Source organism: Cyanistes caeruleus, chromosome Z (assembly GCF_971803275.1).
Source record: "Cyanistes caeruleus chromosome Z, bCyaCae1.hap1.1, whole genome shotgun sequence".
Lineage (NCBI taxonomy): Eukaryota > Metazoa > Chordata > Aves > Passeriformes > Paridae > Cyanistes > Cyanistes caeruleus.
Window position 1 is genome coordinate 81426540 of NC_141732.1, and position 20090 is coordinate 81446629.

The 20090-nt window shown below is 38.2% G+C and overlaps 1 protein-coding gene across 32 annotated transcripts in view; it reads left to right on the forward strand.

Moving 5' to 3' along the window:
- TCF4 (transcription factor 4) overlaps nt 1-6416 on the forward strand; it is a 151292-nt gene extending 144876 nt beyond the window's left edge. For 20 of the 32 annotated variants that reach the window (XM_086869135.1, XM_086869143.1, XM_086869139.1 and 17 more), the window contains 4 exons: nt 2-164; nt 967-1196; nt 1807-1947; nt 2994-6416. In XM_086869135.1, coding sequence (XP_086725261.1) covers nt 2-164; nt 967-1196; nt 1807-1943 — 530 coding nt within the window. In that variant the 3' untranslated portion in view covers nt 1944-1947; nt 2994-6416. The remainder of the gene's footprint in view (nt 1; nt 165-966; nt 1197-1806; nt 1948-2993) is intronic. The other 12 variants (XM_086869147.1, XM_086869141.1, XM_086869142.1 and 9 more) reach the window with 1 other exon arrangement.
- Nucleotides 6417-20090: the final 13674 nt, after the last annotated feature.

The window sequence follows — 20090 nt, forward strand, 5'->3', positions numbered from 1 at the left end:
GGAATTCCCACGGCTCTCCAAGGCCAGAGCGTCTCATCCGGCAGCTCCGAGATCAAATCGGACGACGAAGCCGACGAGAACCTGCAGGATCCGAAGGTTTCCGAGGAAAAGAAGCTGGAAGAGGATAAGAAGGAGATCAAATCCATAACTAGGTCAAGATCTAGGTAACGGGAGCCAGCAGTGTCGCTTCATTTAATTCCCACTCGGATTTGGATGAAGTGAACGGAAAAGCGGGAATTAAAAAAAAAAAACGGGAAAAGAGGGAAAAATGGGATGCTCGGTCCTGGCCGGGAGAGGGAGATGCCCGAGTTTTGGGCAAAAATTCCTGGAGAAAAAATGGCTGGAGGAAAATTCCTGGAATTCTAGTCTGGAAAAATCCAGGTTTTCTTCCTTAAATTCCGTGGATTTTAATTGGAATAAAGCAGGAAAAAAAAAGCGGGAAAAGCGGAATCTCGCTCCTGCCAGGACCTTGCGTTCCTCCCGATCCCGTTCCCAAATTTTGGATGTGAAACAAAAAATTCCTGGAATTCTATTCCAGAAAAATCCGGCTGTTTTTCCTTAAATTCCGGGTTTTTAATTGGAATACAGCGGGAGCCTCTGGAAAAGTCTGGGAAGGGGGGGTTGGAATCCACGTGGATGTTGGGAATGTGGGATAACGGCATTGGAAAAGCTCCGGGGAGGGTTGGAAAAATTCCAGCATTTCCTGAGGATAAACTTTGGAAAACGGTGGAGCCTCCATTCCTGGAAAGGCTGAAATCCCTGGAATGGTCGGAATTCCCATTCCAGCGGGGATCGGGATCTCGGTAGACCGGGAATGTTGGGATTCCAAGGATTCCAGACCTTTCCCAAGCAGAAAATTCCATCATTTCCCGCGGATAAACCGCCGGGAATTCCCGCTCGGCTCCTCGGGAAAAATGCGGGAATAACGGCCCGGCTCCGATTAGCAAAGTCCGTTTATCCCGGCAGCAATAACGACGACGAGGATCTGACCCCGGAGCAGAAAGCGGAGCGGGAGAAGGAACGGCGCATGGCCAACAACGCGCGGGAGCGGCTGCGCGTGCGCGACATCAACGAGGCCTTCAAGGAGCTGGGCAGGATGGTTCAGCTCCACCTGAAGAGCGACAAACCCCAGACCAAGCTGCTCATCCTGCACCAGGCCGTGGCCGTCATCCTCAGCCTGGAGCAGCAGGTCCGAGGTGAGAGGGAAATTCGGGATTTGGGGTTGGAGGTGGTGGGGATGGGCTTGGAAGTGGGATGGTGGGTGGTTTTTCCTTGGAAGTTCTGCTATTTCCCATGGAACCTTTCCTTTTTCCATAGAATTTGTCTTTTTCTCCATGGAAGTTTTCTCCATGGAAGTTCTCCATTTGTCCATGGAAGTTTCTCCATGGAAGTTCTCCTTTTCTCCATGGAAGTTCTCCTTTTCTCCATGGAAGTTCTCATTTTTTCCATGGAAGTTCTCCATTTCTCCATGGAAGGTTTGTTTTCTCCATGGAAGTTTTCTCCATGGAAGCTCTCCATTTCTCCATGGAAATTTTTCCATGGAAGTTCTCCTTTTCTCCATGGAAGTTCTCCTTTTCTCCATGGAAGTTCTCCATTTCTCCATGGAAGGTTTGTTTTCTCCATGGAAGTTTTCTCCATGGAAGTTCTCCATTTCTCCATGGAAGTTTCTCCATGGAAGTTCTCCATTTCTCCATGGAAGTTCCCCATTTCTCCATGGAAGTTTCTCCATGGAAGTTCTCCCTGGAATCCCTCCTCCCCGCCGGGATTCTCCCATTCCCCGTGCCCTGAGGTTCCCTTTTCCCGCAGAACGGAACCTGAATCCGAAGGCGGCGTGCCTGAAGCGGCGGGAAGAGGAGAAGGTGTCCTCGGAGCCTCCGCCGCTGTCGCTGGCGGGACCCCACGGCGGGATGGGCGACGCCTCCAATCACATGGGACAGATGTAACCAGGTGGGGCCGGCATCCGGAGCTTCCGGAATGTTCCCGTTCCCGAAATCCCGGCGTTCCCGAATCCGTATCCCAGAGCTGGGCTGGGATAGCCCCAAAGGATCCCAAAGGCGGCGGCGCCGTCGTGGTCCCGGTGTCCTGGTGGGGTGGGATAGCGGGGATGGAATTAGGGATGGAATTGGGGATGGATTTGGGATTGGAATTGGGGATGGAAGTGGGGATGGAATCAGGGATGGAATTGGGAATGAGGGAATGGAATTAGGGATGGAATTAGGGATGGAATTCGGAATGGAATTAGGGATGGAATTGGGGATGGATTTGGGATTGGAATTGGGGAAGGAATTGGGGATGGAATTGGGGAAGGAATTGGGGATGGAAGTGGGGATGGAATTGGGAATGGAATTAGGGATGGAATTGGGGATGGATTTGGGATTGGAATTGGGAATGGAATGGGGGATGGAATCAGGGATGGAATTGGGGATGGAAATGCAGGATGGATATCAGGGATGGAATTAGGGATGGATATCAGGGATGGAATTGGGGATGGAATTGGGAATGGAAATCAGGGATGGAATTGGGGATGGAAATCCAGGATGGATATCAGGGATGGAATTAGGGATGGATATCAGGGTAGGATATTAGGATTTAATATTAGGGATGGATATCGGGATTGGATAATGGGGTTGGATAATGGGATTGGATATCAGGGATGGATAATGGGATCGGATATCAGGATTGGATAATGAGGTTGGATATTGGGATTGGATATCAGGGATGGATATTGGGATTGGATATCAGGGATGGATAATGAGGTTGGATATTGGGATTGGATATCAGGGATGGATAATGGGATTGGAATTTAGGATTGGATTTTAGGGGTGGAATTGGATATTATGGGGTGGAATTGGGGTTGGATTTTAGACTCGGAATCGGGCTCGGATATTCCGGAGGCGCAGCCCAGTCCCCCTGTAACTGAATTTTGGGATCACCAAAACCTGGGATAAACCCAAAACCGCCTTTCCTGACTGGAATTTCCCCTTTTCCCGCAGATCCGAGGCTCCGGAAAGAAATCTCCATCCCGCTCCTTCCGTATTTCCCCGATCCCACAAAAACCCCTTCGTTTTTTTTTGTAAGATACCGACAAGTCTGAGTAATTCCTCAATCCCAGACGCGTGAGATTCCAGCATTCCCGAGGAAAAATCCCGGAAAAAAAAAAAGCGCCGGAATAAAAAGGAAAGGAAACAAAAAAAAACAAAAAAAAAAAAAACTTTGGAAATTCCGAGCGGAGAGACTGGACCCGGCAAATTTATTTTTTTTTTTTCCGCACTGTGGGACGACTTTGTGCCTAAAAAAATTCCTGAATTTTGGGGTTTTTGGAACAAAAAGGAAAAAAAAACCTTAAAAAAAAAATTCCATAAAAAAAATTCCATAAAAAAAAATACTACAAAAAAAAAAATCCGTAAAAAATTACGAAAAAATTCCATAAAAAAATCCTACAAAAAAAATTCCATAAAATAATCCTACAAAACAAATTCCATAAAAAATCCTACAAGAAAAATTCCATAAAAAAATTCCTACAAAATGATTCCATAAAAAAATCCTGCGAAAAAATTCCATAAAAAATTCCTACAAAAAAATTCCATTAAAAATTCCTAGAAAAAAAAAATTCTGCAAAAAAAAAAATTTAAAAAAAAAGGGAAAAAAAAATTCCTTTAAAAAAATATATATATATAAAAAAATAATAAAAAAAAAAATTCCCGGATTTTTAAAACCTGAGGAAAAAAAACAAAAAAATATTTAATTTCAACTCGCAATAATGAACAAAATAATTAAAAATAATTCCGAAAAGAGAGGAAAAAAAATTAAAAAAAATAAAAAAATAAAAAATAAATAAAAGAACGACGGGAAAAAATAAAAATAAAGGAAAAATTCCCGGAAAATATTCCCGGAAACCAGCGGAGAACGGATGGGAAGAAAGGAAAAAAAAAAAAATTCCGATGTCGTTTTTAGCCATTCCATAGGGTAGGAAAAAAAAAATAAAAATTATGGATCTTATACAAAAAAAAAAAAAAATATATAAATATAAATATATATATAAATCTATATCAGAAATTTAGTGGAAAATGACGGAAAAGTTTTGTTTTCCTTCCTTTCCCGGTTTTTTTTTTTTTGGTTTTTTTTTTTTTTTTTTTTTGGGAAGCTCCTGGAAAAAAAAAAAACATAAAAATATTTAAAAAAAAAAAGGAAAAACAGCAAAAAAAAAAAAAAATTATAGGAAGGATTTTTTACAAAAAAAAGGAAAAAAAAACGGAAAAAAAAAAAAAAAAGGTTTTATTGTAAATACGGAATTTTTCGGGGCTTCTTTTCCTCTTTTCCCAGTTTTTTTTTGGTGTTTTGGAATTTTTTTTTTGGGAATAACCAGAGCCTGCCTGGAATATTTTTTTTTTGGGAGGGGGGGAAAAAAAAAAAGCCGGAATTTTGGCGACCCCGCGGGATTTTTCCCGATTTTCCCACATTACCGCCGTGCCTTTCCAATGGTTTCGTTCCATCGGCAAAATTCCCGGATTTTGGGGGGGTGGGGTCTGAAATCCCTCGGGAATTCCGGGGTTTTTGGGGTTTTTTTGGGAAAATAAAAAAAGCGGATTCTTTGGGATGGTCCATAATGAGCCTTAAAATTCCCGAAGTTCGTTGCACTTTGGCCAGGAGGGGGGAAATTCCAGGAATTCTCGGGATTTCTCGATGGAATTCCCGCATTCCCGACGGCTCCGAGTCAATCCCGATCCCGAGTTTTCCCCGTCCATCCCAAAATCCCGGATTTTTCCCTTTTTCTCACGCAAAAACCTGGAATTTTCCCTTTTTTAACCCCTAAAATCCTGGAATTTTCCCCTTTTTTTAGCCCTAAAATCCTGGAATTTTCCCTTTTTTTTAGCCCTAAAATCCTGGAATTTTCCCTCTCTTCCAGCCCAAAATCCTGGAATTTTCCCCTTTTTTTTAAACCCTAAAATCCTGGAATTTTCCCTTTTTTAGCCCAAAAATCCTGGAATTTTACCTCCCAAAATCCCCCCAAAAACCTGGAATTTTCCCCTTTTTTTAGCCCTAAAATACTGGAATTTTCCCTTTTTCTCTTGCAAAAACCTGGAATTTTCCCCCTTTTTAGCCCTAAAATACTGGAATTTTCCCCTTTTTTCGCCCTAAAATCCTGGAATTTTCCCTTTTTTTAGCCCTAAAATCCTGGAATTTTCCCTTTTTTTTTTTAGCCCTAAAATCCTGGAATTTTCCCTTTTTTAGCCCTAAAATCCTAGAATTTTCCCTTTTTCACTTGCAAAATCCTGGAATTTCCCTTTTTTAGCCCTAAAATCCTGGAATTCTCCCTCTTTTCCAGCCCAAAATCCGGGAATTTTCCCCTTTTTTTAGCCCTAAAATCCTGGAATTTTCCCTTTTTTAGCCCATTTTTTTCCCATTTTTTCCCTGTTTTTTCCCATCAAATCCCATTTTTTTTTCCTGGAAGTTTGGAATTAGAAGAAGGAAAAAATCAGGAAAATTCCAGGGGGAAGCAGAAAAGGAAAAATCCCAATTTTGGGGTTTTTTAGGGCATTTTGGGGTTTTTTTGGGGGGGAAATTTAGAATTTTTTTCCCCATTTTTTCCCATCAAATCCCATTTTTTTTCCAGGAAATATGGAATTAGAAAAAGAAAAAAATTGGGAAAATTCCCAAGGGAATTGGAAAAGGAAAAATCCCAAATTTTGGGTTTTTTTAGGGCATTTTGGGGTTTTTTTGAGAGAAATTTTGAATTTTTTTCCCATTTTTTTCCTGTTTTTTTCCCATCAAATCCCAATTTTTTCCCATCAAATTCCATTTTTTTCCCAGAAACTTGGAATTAGAAGAAGGAAAAAATCGGGAAAATTCCAGGGGGAAGCAGAAAAGGAAAAATCCCAATTTTGGGGGTTTTTTAGGGCATTTTTGGGGTGTTTTTTTCCTGTTTTTTTTATTTTTTTCCCGGGAATCGGCGCCGGTTATTCCCAAATTTTTTTTTTTATTTTTTTTTGGGAATTTTGGGAATTGTGGTTTTTTTTTGGGGGGGTGGGGAAGGGGAGGAAAAACCTTCTGTAAATGGTGAAAATGATGAACTGTGGCCTTTTTTCATTCTCGTTCCTTGTGATGCAACGGCGGCGGAAAAAAAAAATGAAGCTGAAACGACAAAAAAAAAAAAAAAGAGAGAAAAAAAATGATTTAAAAAACAAAAAATGCTCAAAACACAGAAAAAAAAAGGAAAAAGAATCGGAATTTTTTCCATGTTTTCAGTGCCTGGCTTTTTGTTATAAAGCTTCGTTTGTCGAGTGATTTTTTGCTATGAAATCCGACGGTAGGAAAAGAGGGATGAAGGGGAAAATGGGGGGAAAAATGAGGGATTGGGGGGGAAAAATGGGGGGAAAAAGCGGAATTGAAGCGGGAAAAAATAAATTTATTTGGAGTATTTTTGGCGGGAATTCATTGTTTTTTAGGGGGGGGGATGGGGGAAAAATTGGGGGAAATGGGAAAAAAATTGGGGAAAATATTGGGGGGAAATGGGTGGAAAATTGGGAAAAAAATTGGGGGAAAATGGGAAAAAATTGGGGGGGAATTGAGGAAAAATACGGGAAAAAAAGGGAAAAAAATTGGGGAAAATGGGAAAAAAATTGGGAAAAAATATGGAAAAAATTGGGGGAAAATTGGGAAAAATATGGAAAAAATTGGGGGAAAAATTGGGGAAAAAATGGGGAAAAAAATGGGGGAGAAAATTGGGGAAAAATGAGTGGAAAATTGGGAAAAAAATTGGGGGAAAATGGGGAAAAATTGGGGGGGGAATTGAGGAAAAAAGGGAAAAAATTGGGAAAAAAGGGGGAAAAATGGGGAAAAATTGGGGAAAAATTGGGGGAAAATTTGGAATAGGGAAAAAATTCTGAAAAAATTGGAGAAATTTGGGGAATTATTGGGGAAAAATTGGAGAAAAAATAGGGAAAAATTAGAGAAAAAATGGGAAAATATTGGGAAAAAATTGGAGAAAAATGGAGAAAATATGGGGGAAAAATGGGGAAAAATTGGGGAAAAAATCGGGGGAAAATGGGGAAAAATTGGGAAAAAAATTGGGGGGGAATTGAGGAAAAATACGGGAAAAAAAGGGAAAAAAATTGGGGAAAAATGGGGAAAAAATTGGGAGAAAATGGGGGAGAAAATTGGGGGAAAATGGAAAAAATTGGGGGGGAAATTGAGGAAAAATGGGGGGAAATGGGAAAAAAATTGGGGAAAAATGGGTGGAAAATAGGGAAAAAATGGGGGGAAAATGGAAAAAAAATGGGGAAAAATTGGGAAAAAATGGGGAAAAATGGGGGGAAAAAACCGGAATTGAAGCAGAAAAAATAAATTTATTTGGAGTATTTTTGGCGGGAATTCATTGTTTTTTAGGGGGGGGATGGGGGGAAAATGGGGAAAAATTGGGGGAAAAATTGGTGGAAAATGGTGTAAAAAATGTAAAAAATTGGGAAAAAATAGGAAGAAATTTGGGGGGAAATGAGGAAGAAATAGGGAAAAAATGGGGGGAAATGGGAAAAAATGGGGGGAAAATGGAAAAAAATAGGGGGGAAATTAGGGGAAAATGGGGAAAAATGGGGGGAAATGGAAAAAAATGGGAAAAAAATGAAAAAATGGGGGAAAAATGGAGAAAAATGCAAAAAATGAGGGAAAAAATGGGGAAAAACAGGGAAAAATTGGGGGAGAATGGGGGAAATGGGAAAAAAATGAAAAAAATGGGGGAAAATGGGGGGAAAATTGGGGAAAAAATTGGGAAAATGACAAAAATGGGGGAAAAATGGAAAAAATTGGGAAAAAATCGGGGAAAAGATGGAAAAAATTGGGGAAAATCGGGAAAAGTGGGGATAAAATGGGGGGAAAAATGGAAAAAATTAGGAGAAATGGGGGAAATTGGGAAAAACATGGGGGGAATGGAAAAAATTGGGGAAAAATGGGGAAAACATTGGGGGAAATTGGAAAAAAATTGGGGAAAAAATGATGGGAAAAAATGGGGGAAAATTGGAAAAAAAGGAAAATTTTGGGGGAAAGTGGTGAAAAAATGTGGGGAAATGAGAAAAAATGGGAAAAAATTGGGGAAGACTGTGGAAATTGGAAAAAAATGGGGGAAAAATGGAAAAAATTGGGAAAAATGGGGGGAAAAGTGTGAAAAAAATGGGGGAAAAATGGGAAAAAATTGGGGAAAAAATGGGGGGAAAAATTGGGGAAAATGGCGGGAAAATTGGGAAAAAATGGGGGGAAAATTGGGAAAATGGGGAAAAAATGGGGGAAAAAATGGGAAAATTGGGAAAAAATTGGGAAAAATGGGGGAAAAATTGGGGAAATGGGGGAAAAAATGGAAAAAATTAAGAAAAAGGGGGGGAAATTGGGAAAAAAATGGGGGGAAATGGAAAAAATTTGGGAAAAAATGGGGGGAAAATTGGGGAAAAAAATGGGGGGGAAATGGAAAAAATTTGGGGAAAATGGAGAAAAATTGGGGAAAAAAATGAAAAAAAATGGGAAAAATTTTTAAAACGGGAAAACATCCAAAAAAAAAAAAAAACAGGAAAAAAAAAAAAAAAGGGAAAAACGTTGGAAAAAAACACCAAAAAAAAAAAAATCTCAAAATATAAAGAATAAAATTGATAAAAAAAAAAGCCTGGAAGTACAATAAAAACGACAACAACAAAAAATGACAGTTACACTTTGTTCCCAATGTGTGGCTGAGTGCCTCGATTTTTTCCATGGTTTTTTGGTGTATTCCTGAGTTGTAGATTTGTCCGGCCGGGAGTTGGGAATTCCGGGAATTGCCGGGAATTTTTCCCCTCCCCCAGCCTCTCCCCCAGCCCCTGTAGTTCATGTACATGAGCGTTCTTGTAGCAATAAATGTGGCATTTTTCTAATTCTCAGCCTCGGGAATGGCGTTATTGCAGGGATTGCAGGCGGGAGGGAGGGGGCTGCGCTCGGAATTCCAGGGAATCCAGGAATTTCACCTTTTCCAGCCCAAAAACCGGGAATTTCACCATTTTCCAGCCCAAAATCCGGGAATTTCACCATTTTCCAGCCCAAAATCTGGGAATTTCACCATTTTCCAGCCCAAAATCCCGGAATTTTCCCCTTTTCCAGGCCAAAATCCCGGGAATTTCACCATTTTCCAGCCCTAAATCCCGGAATTTCACCATTTTCCAGCAAAAATTCCAGAATTTCACCATTTGCCAGCAAAAAATCACGGAATTTTCCCCTTTTCCAGCACTAAAATCCAGGAATTTCACCATTTTCCTGCCCAAAATCCCGGAATTTGTCCTTTTCCAGCACTAAAATCTGGGAATTTTCCCCTTTTCCAGCCCAAAATCTGGGAATTTCACCATTTTCCAGCCCAAAATCCCAGAATTTCACCATTTTCCAGCAAAAAATCCTGGAATTTCACAATTTTCCAGCAAAAAATCCTGGAATTTCACCATTTGCCAGCACTAAAATCCAGGAATTTTCCCTTTTCCAGCCTTAAAATCCCAAAATTTGTCCATTTCCATCTCTGAATCCAACAACAATGGGAATTTTCCCCTTTTCCAGTCCTAAAATCTGGGAATTTTCCCCTTTTCCGGCCCAAAATCCGGGAATTTTCCCTTTTCCAGCCCAAAATCTGGGAATTTCACCATTTTCCAGCCCAAAATCCCGGAATTTCACCATTTTCCAGCCCAAAATCTGGGAATGTTCAATTTTCCAGCACTAAAATCCAGGAATTTTCCCTTTTCCAGCCCAAAAATCCCAAAATTTGTCCATTTCCATCTCTGAATCCAACAACAATGGGAATTTTCCCCTTTTCCAGTCCTAAAATCCAGGAATTTCACCATTTTCCAGTCCTAAAATCTGGGAATTTCACCATTTTCCAGCCCAAAATCCAGGAATTTTCCCCTTTCCAGCCCAAAAATCCCACAATTTGTCCATTTCCATCTCTGAATCCAACAACAATGGGAATTTTCCCCTTTTCCAGTCCAAAAATCCAGGAATTTTCCCCTTTCCTGACCAAAATCCCACAAAACCTGGAGTTTTCCCATTTTCCAGCCCTAAAATCCAGGAATTTTCCCTTTTCCAGCCCAAAATCCAGGAATTTTCCCTTTTCTAGTAATAAATCCAGGAATTTTCCCTTTTCCAGCCCAAAATCCGGGAATTTTCCCTTTTCCAGCCCTAAAATCCAGGAATTTCACCTTTTCCGTCCCAAAATCCCACAAAACCTGGAATTTCCCCATTTTCCAGTCTTAAAATCCGGGAATTTCCCTCCCCCCCCCCCAAAAAAAAAGAGGGAATTTAGCTGGGAATATTTAAAAAATTCCAAAGTTTTGAATCCTTCCAGTTGGATTTGACCTTTTTTTGCTTCAGTATTCCCAAAAAAAACCCTTTTGGTTTTTATTCCCAGAGTTTATTCCCATATTCCCGGGATCCTGAGGGGGAATAAATCTGGGAATATTCCCGGGATAATTCCAGGGAATAAACCTGGGAATATTCCCGGGATAATTCCAGGGAATAAATCTGGGAATATTCCCGGGATAATTCCAGGGAATAAAGAAATAAATCTGGGAATATTCCCGGGATAATTCCAGGGAATAAAGAAATAAACCTGGGAATATCCCTGGGATAATTCCAGGGAATAAACATATAAACCTGGGAATAAACACATCAATTTGGGAATATTCCCGGGATTCTGGCCCTTGGAATTTTGGGAAGAGCAGCTCCGCACGCTGCCCTATCCCACAGTGCCATCTAGCGTGACCCAAGGAGCAAAAATCCTTGGATTTGGCGCAATTCCCAAATTCCCAGCAGCTCTTCCCGAGCCCCTTTGCACCTCGTTCCCAGGGAATTCCCAGCTGGATCCTGGTTAAGATTCCCGAAGGAGCCGGAGGGAGATCCCGCTGTTCCCGAATTATCCCCAATTTCCAGTTTCCATCCGCCGGGATTTGTTCCACTCCCCCAGTTCCGGGATTCCCGGATTCCTTTGGCTTTAGAATTCCCAAAATTCCCAGGACCGAGGGAATAAAAGAAGGGAAGAAAAATGTTCTGGAATCATTGCTAATGGAAGGGAATCGGACAACAAAACAAATCCAGGAAAATTCTGGGAGGTTCGAGGAGGGAAAGTGTGGAGAACAACAGGGAAAAACACCAGGAATTGCCAAAAATAATCCATGAAAATTCTGGGAGGAATCAATATCAGTATCAATACCGATATCAATACCAATGCCAATATCAATATCAATACCAGGGAAATACAGGGAAAACACGGGGAAAAAATTCCATAAAATTCCAGAGGGAAAATCCCCAAAGCGACGCAGCGTGAGTCATGAAACAGCAAATAGCAAAGTGTTCCCAACATCAGCAGAGTTATCCATGGGGAAAATCAATATCGATACCGATACCAATATCGATATCAATACCGATATAAATACCAATATCAGTATCCATACCAATATCAATACCAATATCAGTATCCATACCAATACCAATACCAATATCAATACTAATATAAATATCAATACCAATGTCAGTATCAATACCAATACCAATATCAATATCAATACCAATATCAGTATCCATACCAATATCAATGCCAATACCAATATCAATATCAATACCAATATCAATATAAGTATCAATACCAATATCAATACCAATATCAATATCAATACCAATGTCAGTATCAATACCAATACCAGTACCAATATCAATATCAGTATCAATACCAATACCAATACCAATATCAATATCAGTATCAATACCGATACCAATATCAATACCAACATCAATACCGATATCAATATCAATATCAATATCAGTATCAATACCAATATCAATACCAGTACCAATATCAATATCAATACCAATATCAATACCAATATCAATATCAGTATCAATACCAATATCAATATCAATACCAATATCAATATCAATACCAATACCAATATCGATACCAATATCAATACCAATACCAATATCAATACCAATACTGATATCAATACCAATACCAATATCAATATCAATATCAATACCAATATCAATACCAATATCAATATCAATACTAATATAAATATCAATACCAATGTCAGTATCAATACCAATATCAATACCAATATCAATATCAATACCAATATCAATACCAATATCAATACCAATACCAACATCAATATCAGTATCAATACCAATATCAATACCAATATCAATATCAATATTAATATCAATACCAATATCAATACCAATACCAATATCGACACCAATATCAATACCAATATCAATACCAATACCAATATCGATACCAATACCAATACCAATACCAATAACAACATCGACACCAATATCAATACCAATACTGATATCAATACCAATACCAATATCGATACCAATACCAATACCAGTACCAATATCAATATCAATACCAATATCAATATCAGTATCCATACCAATACCAATACCAATATCACTATCAGTATCAATACCAATACCAATATCAATATCAGTATCAATACCAATATCAATACCAATATCAATATCAATATCAATACCTATATCAATACCAATATCAATATCAATACCAATATCAATATCAGTATCAATACCAATATCAATACCAATATCAATATCAGTATCCATACCAATACCAATACCAATATCACTATCAGTATCAATACCAATACCAATACCAATATCAATATCAATACTAATATAAATATCAATACCAATGTCAGTATCAATACCAATACCAGTACCAATATCAATACCAATATCAATATCAATACCAATATCAATATCAGTATCAATACCAATACCAATGCCAATATCAATATCAGTATCAATACCAATATCAATACCAATACCAGGGAAATACAGGGAAAACACGGGGAAAAAATTCCATAAAATTCCAGAGGGAAAATCCCCAAAGCGACGCAGCGTGAGTCATGAAACAGCAAATAGCAAAGTGTTCCCAACATCAGCAGAGTTATCCATGGGGAAAATCAATATCGATATCAATATCGATACCGATACCAATATCGATATCAATACCAATATCAGTATCCATACCAATACCAATACCAATATCAATATCAGTATCAATACCAATACCAATACCAATATCAATATCAATACTAATATAAATATCAATACCAATGTCAGTATCAATACCAATACCAGTACCAATATCAATATCAATACCAATATCAATATCAATACCAATATAAATATCAATACTAATATAAATATCAATACCAATGTCAGTATCAATACCAATACCAGTACCAATATCAATATCAATACCAATATCAGTACCAATATCAATATCAGTATCAATACCAATATCAATATCAATACCAATATCAATATCAATACCAATATCAATGTCAATATCAGTATCAATACCAATATCAATACTAATATAAATATCAATACCAATGTCAGTATCAATACCAATACCAATACCAATGTCAGTATCAATACCAATACCAATATCAATATCAATACTAATATAAATATCAATACCAATGTCAGTATCAATACCAATATCAATACCAATGTCAGTATCAATACCAATACCAATATCAATATCAATACCAATATCAATATCAGTATCAACACCAATATCAATGCCAATACCAATACCAATATCAATATCAATACTAATATAAATATCAATACCAATGTCAGTATCAATACCTATACCAGGACCAATATCAATATCAATACCAATATCAATACCAATATCAATACCAATACCAATATCAATACCAATACCAATAGTGATATCAATACCAATATCAGTATCAATATCAATATAAATACCAATATCAATATCAATACCAATATCAATACCAATACCAATATCAAGATCAATACCAATATCAATATAAATATCAATACCAATATCAGTATCCATACCAATATCAATATCAATACCAATATCAATACAAATATCAATATCAGTATCAATACCAATATCAATATCAATATCAATACCAATACCAATATCAATATCAATACCAATACCAATATCAATACCAATATCAATACTGATATCAATACCAATATCAGTATCAATATCAATATCAATACCAATACCAATACCAATATCAATATCACCACCAATATCAACACCAATATCAATACCAATACCAATATCAATACCAATACCAATATCAATATCAATATCAGTACCAATACCAATATCAGTATCAATATCAATATAGATATCAATATCAGTATCAATACCAATATCAATATCAAAACAAGTATCAATATCAATACCAATATCAATACCAATACCAATATTAATATCGATACCAATATCAATACCAATACCAATACCAATATCAATACCAATATTGATACCAATATCAATACCAATACCAATATCCATACCAATATCAGTACCAATACCAATATCGATACCAATATCAATACCAATACCAATATCGATACCAATACCACTACCAATATCGATACCAATACCAATACCAATATCAATGCCAATACCAATATCAATATCAATACCAATATCAATATCAATAGCAATATCAATACCAATATCAATATCAATACCAATATATCAATATCGATACCAATATACCAATATCAGTATCAATATCAATATCAACACCAATACCAATATCAATATAAATAACAATACCAAGATCAATACCAAGATCAATATCAATACCAATATCGATTCCAATATCAATAGCAATACCAATACCAATATCAATTCCAATATCGATACCAATATCAATACCAATACGAATATCAATACCAATACCAATATCGATACCAATATCGATACCAATACCAATATCGATACCAATATCGATACAAATACCAATACCAATATCGATACCAATATCGATACAAATACCATTATCGATACCAATATCGATACAAATACCAATATCATCAATCACCATAAATTCAGAGGAAAACTTGGGGGGGAATCCGGAATAAAATCAGGGGAAAATCAGGGAAAAAATCAGGGGAAAATCAGGAAAAATCAGGAAATATCAGGGGAAAAATCAGGGGGAAAAATGGGATAAAAATCAGGAAAAAATCGGGGGGGGAACTGGGATAAAAATCAGGAAAAAATCAGGGAAAATCAGGAAAAAGTCATGGGGGGAAATGGGATAAAAATCAGGAAAAATATGGGGAAAATCAGAAAAAAATCGGGGGGAAAAAAAACAAGAAAAATAATCAGGAAAAATCAGGAAAAAATTGAGGGAACATGAGGGAAAAGGGAGGTAAATGCAGGAATAACCAAACCATTCTCCATCTGAATATAATGGCTAAATGTTCAAGCAGCCCCCGAGCGGGGTAAGCACCCCACGAGCGGCCCGTACCTGCTCTCCACACGCGGCTCCCGATGGCGGCGGCTCCCTCCGGGCACGGCCGGAGCCCTCACGGAGCGGCTCCTGCAGGGCCGAGATCCAGCGGCGCGCCGGCCTCCACCTCTGGGCACAGAGAGCCGAGGGAGGCGGCGGAATCATCGTGGGGACCGGGAGGAGGCTCCGGTCCCTTCAGGACAGTCCAAAGGTGTTTCCTGAGCTTCGGGATCCCCTCAGGCTCGGAGTCCCCTCAGGCTCGGGGTCCCTCAGGCTAGGGATCCCCTCAGGCTCGGGGTCCCCTCAGGCTCGGGATCCCCTCAGGCTCGGGGTCCCCTCAGGCTCGGGGTCCCCTCAGGACAGTCCAAAGATGTTTCTTCAGGCTCGGGGTCCCCTCAGGCTCGGGATCCCCTCAGGCTCGGGGCCCCTCAGGCTCGGGGTCCCCTCAGGCTCGGGGCCACTCAGGCTCGGGGCCCCTCAGGACAGTCCAGAGATATTTCTTCAGGCTCGGGGCCCCTCAGGCTCGGGATCCCCTCAGGCTCGGGATCCCCTCAGGCTCGGGGCCCCTCAGGCTCGGGATCCCCTCAGGACAGTCCAGAGATATTTCTTCAGGCTCGGGGCCCCTCAGGCGCGGGGCCCCTCAGGCTCGGGATCCCCTCAGGGCAGTCCAGAGATGTTTCTTCAGGCTCGGGATCCCCTCAGGCTCGGGTCCCCTCAGAGCTTCCCGCCTTTTTCTCAGACTCGGGTCCCCTCGGGTTCGGGTCCCCTCAGGCTCGGGGTCCCCTCAGGCTCGGGATCCCCTCAGGCTCGGGATCCCCTCAGGGCAGTCCAGAGATGTTTCTTCAGGCTCGGGATCCCCTCAGGCTCGGGTCCCCTCAGAGCTTCCCGCCTTTTTCTCAGACTCGGGTCCCCTCAGGTTCGGGTCCCCTCAGGCTCGGGTCCCCTCGGGTTCGGGTCCCCTCAGGCTCGGGATCCCCTCAGGCTCGGGATCCCCTCAGGCTCGGGGCCCCTCAGGTTCAGGGTCCCCTCAGGACAGTCCAGAGATGTTTCTTCAGGCTCGGGATCCCCTCAGACTCGGGTCCCCTCAGGCTCGGGGCCCCTCAGGCTGAGGATCCCCTCAGGCTCGGGATCCCCTCAGGCTCGGGATCCCCTCAGGCTCGGGGCCCCTCAGGTTCAGGTTCCCCTCAGGACAGTCCAGAGATGTTTCTTCAGGCTCGGGATCCCCTCAGGCTCGGGTCCCCTCAGAGCTTCCCGCCTTTTTCTCAGACTCGGGTCCCCTCGGGTTCGGGTCCCCTCAGGCTCGGGGTCCCCTCAGGCTCGGGGCCCCTCAGGCTCGGGATCCCCTCAGGCTCGGGATCCCCTCAGGCTCGGGGCCCCTCAGGCTCGGGATCCCCTCAGGCTCGGGATCCCCTCAGGCTCGGGGTCCCCTCAGGCTCGGGATCCCCTCAGGGCCAGTCCAGAGATGTTTCTTCGGGCTCGGGTCCCCTCAGGCTCGGGGTCCCCTCAGAGTTTCCCGCCTTTTTCTCAGACTCGGGTCCCCTCGGGTTCGGGTCCCCTCAGGCTCGGGTCCCCTCGGGTTCGGGTCCCCTCAGGCTCGGGATCCCCTCAGGTTCAGGGTCCCCTCAGGTTCAGGGTCCCCTCAGGTTCAGGGTCCCCTCAGGACAGTCCAGAGATGTTTCTTCAGGCTCGGGATCCCCTCAGACTCGGGTCCCCTCAGGCTCGGGGCCCCTCAGGCTGGGGATCCCCTCAGGCTCGGGGCCCCTCAGGTTCAGGTTCCCCTCAGGACAGTCCAGAGATGTTTCTTCAGGCTCGGGATCCCCTCAGGCTCGGGTCCCCTCGGGTTCGGGTCCCCTCAGGTTCGGGTCCCCTCAGGCTCGGGATCCCCTCAGGCTCGGGTCCCCTCAGAGCTTCCCGCCTTTTTCTCAGACTCGGGCCCCCTCGGGTTCGGGTCCCCTCAGGCTCGGGTCCCCTCAGGTTCGGGTCCCCTCAGGTTCGGGTCCCCTCGGGTTCGGGTCCCCTCAGGCTCGGGTCCCCTCAGGTTCGGGTCCCCTCAGGTTCGGGTCCCCTCGGGTTCGGGTCCCCTCAGGCTCGGGTCCCCTCGGGTTCGGGTCCCCTCAGGCTCGGGATCCCCTCAGGCTCGGGGCCCCTCAGAGCTTCCCGCCTTTTTCTCAGACTCGGGTCCCCTCAGGTTCGGGTCCCCTCGGGTTCGGGTCCCCTCGGGTTCGGGTCCCCTCAGGCTCGTGTCCCCTCAGGCTCGGGTCCCCTCAGGCTCGTGTCCCCTCAGGCTCGGGTCCCCTCAGGTTTTCCCGCCTTTTTCTCAGACTCGGGTCCCCTCGGGTTCGGGTCCCCTCAGGTTTTCCCGCCCTTTTCTCAGGCTCGGGGTCCCCTCAGGATGGGGAAAGTAAAATAAAAAATAAAATAAAATAATAAAAACAAAACAAAACAAAACAAAACAAAAATAAAATAATAAAAATAAAATAAAATAAAATAAAATAAAATAAAATAAAATAAAATAAAATAAAATAAAATAAAATAAAATAAAATAAAATAAAATAAAATAATAAAATAAATGAAATGAAATGAAATGAAATGAAATGAAATAATAGAAATAAAATAAAATAAAATAAAATAAAATAAAATAAAATAAAATAAAATAAAATAAAATAAACAGCGAAAAATAGAATAAAAATAAGAAAAAAAAATACAACAAAAATTAAAATATAATAAGAACTAAAATAAAAGATAAAATATACAAAAAATAAAATATGAAAAAGCATATAAAAAATAAGAATAAAATAAAATTTTAAAAGGCAAAGAAATAAAAACAAAGTCAAAAATAAAATAAAGTCAAATGAAAAAGAAATAAAATAAATAAAAGAAATTTTTAAAAATTTTAAAATTACCAAAAAAATGAAATACAAAAAATTAAAACCAAAATTTATAACTAAATAGAAACAAATATAGAAATAAAAAGTAATTTCAAAATAATATATTTTATACATGATATAAAAATTAATATATAATTAATATAAAGCAATGAATATAATATATATATAAAATATTTATTATGTTATATTTATTATAAAATTTTATTTTTAAATTTTATTTATTTAGTTTTATATTGTTTTGCTTTATTTTTTCTTTTTTATTTCCTTTTTTATTTTATTATTTCTTTATTTACTAATTCTTTTTTGTTCTATTTTTCATTTTATTTTTTAATTTTTCAATTTTACGTGAATATTTAATTTTTTATTTTCTTTTCTTAATTTTATTTTTTATCTTTACATTTTAAATATTTATATTTTTTTTTATTTAGTTTTCATTCTGGTTTTTTTTTACTTATTAAAATGTCCTGTCTTTGTTTTCTTTCCATTTTATTTTATGTTTGGTTTTAAATTGTTTTATTTAAAATTTTTAATATTTTATTTTATTTTGGTTTATTTTGTTTTTATTTTAGTTTTGTTTTGTGTTGTTTTATTTTATTTTGTTTTGTTTAATTTAATTTTATTTTATTTTGGTTTGGTTTATTTTATTTTTATTTTAATTTATCTTATTTATTTTATTTTTATTTATTTTATATTTATTTTATTTTATTATTTTATTTTATTTTATTTTATTTTATTTTATTTTATTTTATTTTATTTTATTTTATTTTATTTTATTTTATTTTATTTTATATTCATTTATATTCATTTATTTTATATTTGATTTGCTGCGCTTTCCCCGCCAGGGGGCGCTGAGAGAATTCGGGAATTCGGGAATTATTTCCTAATTCTAAAAATGTTTTCGGTTTTTTTTTAGTTTTTACTCTTTATTAATTTATTTTAAATTTTTTTTCTATTTTTTTAACTTTTTATATTTTTATATTTATTTTTTATTTCATTTTAATGTATTTTTTAATATTTCTATTTTATTTTTATTTATTTTATTTATTTTATTTATTTTATTTATTTTTATTTATTTTCATTTTCATTTTCCTTAATTTAATTTAATTTATGTTAATTTATTATAATTTATTATCATTTATTTTAATTTTATTTATTCTGTTTCTTTTTATTGATTTTATTTCTTTTTACAATTTATTTTAATTTTTTCTCTTTAATCTTTTTATTTTCCAGATTTTTTTTATATTCTAAATTTCTCTTTTTTTAGTTTTTTCCATTTTAATTTAAATGTTCGTATTTTACTTAATAAAAATAAAAGACAATATTAAATATATAGAATTTATAATACATATTATAATTATAAATTATATTTCTAACATAATACTATTATTTAATAAATAAAAATTCAAAAATAAAATATTATATTATTATGCTATTGTTGATAATTATACTATTAAAATATTCTTTATTAAAATTAAATTAAATTAAAATAAAATAAAATTTTAATTTAATTAAATTAAAATGAAATAAAATAAAATAAATTTAAATTAAATTAGATTAATATTAAATAAAAATAAATTAAAATTAAATTAAATTAAAATTAAATTAAATTAAATTAAAATTAAATAAAATTAAATTTAGTTTTAAATAAATAAAATTAAATTAAAATTAAATTAAATTTAAATTAATTTAAATTAACTGCCAAGAAACCCCAAACAAAACCCCCACACAAAGAAAACAACCCCCAAAAAACCGCAAAAAATAATTTAAATAATAAATTTAAATAATAAATTTAATTAATAATTAATTATTTTATATGCCAGTAAAACCTAAAAAACAAACAAAAACAAAAAACAAAAGAAAACAAAAAAAC